Here is a 3810-nt window from a genome sequence, read left to right as displayed (position 1 = left end):
AGTGCTATAAAAAAAAGGGTAACACTTAATTTGAACCCTCTAATACTGACATAAAACTGTCATTGCAGATGCCATGTTATGTCATTAGACATTGTGACAGTCCAATGGCATGAGAGTGTAATAAGTAGCTATCACAGAATTGTGTGAATGCCACAATAGTCTATGCCTCATCCTTACAGCTAAGACATATTTATGACATGGTTATATCAGTTTTATGATGTGCTGCAAATAAGTGTTACCTGAAAAATCCTGGATTTCAGTGTTGGTTTCCGTTTCTCTTAAACTTCTATAGAGGTCTAAAATGTAAACCAAAATCAGCTTAACATGAAGGCGTACCATAGAGCACTTCAGAGAGCGACTGAGCGTACCAGAGGCCATGTGTAGGCCTGACCCAGCTATTCCCCACACGCTAGCAGTGTGCTTGTGTTACAGCGGTAGGCCTGACCCAGCTATTCCCCACACGCTAGCAGTGTGCTTGTGTTAGGCCTGACCTAGCTATTCCACACATGCTAGCAGTGTGATTGTGTTACCGTAGTTGGCCTGGCCTAGCTATCCCCCACACACTAGCAGTGTGCTTGTTATACAACTGTAGCTATACCCCACAAGCTAGCAGTGTGCGTGTGTTACAGCGGTAGGCCTGACCTAGCTATCTCCCACACGCTAGCATGTGTTACATCGGTTGTCTGACATAAGACTCTTTTCTCCTGGCCTTAAAATTAGCAGGTTTCGTCTGAAGCAATATAGCTTTTAGAGCTGGATCAGAAGCTTCTTCAGGGGAGTGTGTACAAATTGGGCCATACTGGATACAAATGCACTTTGAATAATCTTTTTTTTACCATATTAATTTTGCAAACTGTTATGTGTACTCTACTAAATATAATTTCTTATATTTAAGGTTGGTAACCATGAGATAATGTCAATTACATCGGTACGCTTTAAAGAAATTCGCCATTCAAATTTACCTTGCGTAAATTTCCACTAGAATTCACTGGCAGTTACATACAAAACACAAATATGAACCATAGAACAATACAAAAATGTTACAAAAAACAACATAGAAAAATATAGTGCAAAGTTTTCACTCATACAAAAATGCATACACACACTCTTACACGTGCACACACACACTCAACGCACACACACACACATTAACACTGTGCTTCAGACAGGACTGTACAGCTACGTAGAGGCCACATGTGTAACCCAAACTGATGCAGCAAGAGTCCTTCACACACACACACACACACGCACGCACACGCACACACGCACACACACACACACACACACATTAACACTGTGCTTCAGACAGGACTGTGCAGCTACGTAGAGGCCCAATAGTCCTTCCAACCGCCCCATCCTCTCGGAGGCCACTTCATCAGGGGTCAAACTAAGTTTTGAGTTCAGGGGTCAAACTAAGTTTTGAGTTCTCCCCAGTCCCACAGCTGCTCCAGCCTACTGTCTCGCCCACCCAGCATGCAGTGCTGCTGGGTACATGAGTGAGGAGCAGGCCCTGTAAAGGTAACAGATCATGGCTCCCTGCTGAGGAGTTTAGGTTAGAATCTCGTTGCTGGAGAATGAGTGAATTGGGAGGGATGTATCGTCAGATATATATCTGATTCTAGTATGCCACCGAAATATTTCCCATCAACCCCTCCAAAAAACAAAGCCAAAAAAGGCAAGAAATTTTTCCATCGGCATCTCGTTCCTCCTTTATCGTTTGTTTCCTCGCTCATCTCATCCTTCCTCCCCTCAGCGTAAGTGTCTGTCGACGTGGCCCACGGCCATCTTGCGCTTCTGTCAGTGGAAACCTGTCGTCATGGCACCACTTTCCGAGGGGGAAGGTAGAAGTGCTGTTTGTTCCCTCTTCTCACTGCCTCATGTGTCTCTGGAGGCTTGTGAGGAATCGGGGTGGGGTGGGGTGGGGTGTGCGACTGGAAGACAGGGAGTTTCATCGGGAATCTGGAATTTGCCCTGAAAACCTCCAGACTTGCACAACAATAAAACACAACACATCTGCTACCAAAAAGCCCAACAGGCAGTTTCTTTAAGCTCCGCTCCAAAGTTTCTTCTTTTTTTTTTTCTTCCTTTTCTTTTCTCTTCTTTCTGTAACAGCGACACCTTGGGAAAGAATAAAAAATGAATAGAAATAGAATGGAAATGGGTCTAAACCACGTTCGGCTTGTTTTGCACCGGCAACAGAACAGAGCATGTGCGCCAGGCAGCAGCAGCAGCAGCAGCCCCCTCTCCACTGAAGACGCCTCATCTCGGGTGCATTCCATTTCTCTTCCCTTCATGACCTCCCCTCTTTCTCCCTCTGTATTTGTATTTGTGTGTGTGTGTGTGTGTGTGTGTGTGTGCATGTGTTACATGTGCATAACACAAGTGCACACTTGCAGGCAGCACTGGTTGAAAGGGATGCAAGGTCTCACTGAGGCCATCACTTCTGCAGACTCATCCCTTCGAGTCGGGTCAGGCATCATGTGCTTGGCAACATGGCTGCAGAGGTTTTCAGCTCAAGTGTAGGTGTGGAGTGAAAGGGAGAGGCTCGAGTTTCCCTGGAGTGGAACGGTTACCCCTGAAACAGCGTCCCGTCCAGCGTCTCCCGTCTCCCCCGGAGTCCTCTCACTGGCAGAGTGTGTCTTTGTAGAAAATGTACCTCCTGAGTTTGTTATTTACAGGTGGGGTTCTGGACTGGCATTGTTGAGGGTCCTCGTCCCCTTAAAGGCTGCAGTCAGTATATTTGGTGGTGATGAGAACTAGATGGCCTTCTGGGGTGTCTGGGTAATGCTTTGCCTTGTGCAGCCATGAGAGAATGCTAGGTCTTCAGGACCAGCAGCGAGAAAACCCACAAAGCCCAATTTGTGAGAGATAGTGGGCACATGGGGCTATATAGCCAACAATGACACAAAGCTGCTCAAACTTAGACTTCGACATAAAATGATTTTGTGGAAAAAAAATGTGTTTAACTAAAGCAACTCATTTGAGGATGTATAGGAAGTGTTCCGTCATTGTCGTTGGAATGATTGGTGGAAGTTTTGTGTGGTTGGGGACTCCCTTGTGCTTCAGCAAAAAGCATCCTGCAGGCCGGCCTGTCAGCTCTATCACTTCACCACTAGAGGTCAGGCTTTTCTCTCTGAGCACTTTCTTGTGTCAGATTTAAAATCATGTTCCTGCTATAAGCAAGGAGTTAGGTGTGCTTGTTTGGGGGAATCATGGGGAAGCTGGGCTGTTGAAAAATACAATATAACGTTTTTAAAGATGTCAAAGGTCACTGCCACGGGACTCGTCTGACTGCGGCGGGCCCAGTGTTCACGTCATCGTCGTTGTCAGGGTCGAGCGGGAATACGGGGCTGGATCGCTCAGACGGCTGTAACTGGAGGGTGGGGGTGGGCGAGGCGGAGGAGGAGCAGGTGGTCGAGGGGGGCCGGGCATGGTCAGTGGAGTGAATCCAGGGAGTCAGCGGCGGGCAGTAGGAGGCGCTGCTGGGTCTCGTGCTGCGGGCACAGCACGTAGCGGTTGGGTTGGTGAGGCTGGTGCACCTCCACAGTGGCCACCGAGTCCTTCATGGGCGGCAGGGGCATGGACAGGCCCGACATGCCACCGAGACCGCCACCCAAGCCTAGCCCCAAAGGACAGTTGGGGTCGCGACCCCCGACCGCCCCGATCTCGCCGGAGGACTCCTCCATGTTGACGTAGAGGATCTCGTCAGGGTCCTGCGGGTCGGGCAGCTCCTCCAGGACCTTCTCCAGCTCACAGCACAGACGCTCAAAACTGGGCCGGTCCTTGGGGCTCAGGAGCCAACAGGAGAAC

The 3810-nt window shown here is 48.7% G+C and overlaps 1 protein-coding gene across 1 annotated transcript in view; it reads right to left on the bottom strand.

The window, feature by feature from the left end:
- Window positions 1-3434: 3434 nt before the first annotated feature.
- The window catches only part of LOC105895777 (tyrosine-protein kinase receptor UFO), a 40872-nt gene continuing 40496 nt past the window's right edge, over window positions 3435-3810 (bottom strand). The window contains 1 exon segment of the mRNA XM_012822467.3: window positions 3435-3810. This exon segment is cut by the window's right edge and continues 12 nt beyond it. Within this exon segment, the coding sequence (XP_012677921.2) occupies window positions 3435-3810 (376 nt within the window).

The sequence above is a fragment of the Clupea harengus genome, chromosome 9 (assembly GCF_900700415.2).
Source record: "Clupea harengus chromosome 9, Ch_v2.0.2, whole genome shotgun sequence".
Taxonomy (NCBI): Eukaryota; Metazoa; Chordata; class Actinopteri; order Clupeiformes; family Clupeidae; genus Clupea; species Clupea harengus.
This window is presented reverse-complemented; position numbering and strand designations above follow the sequence as displayed.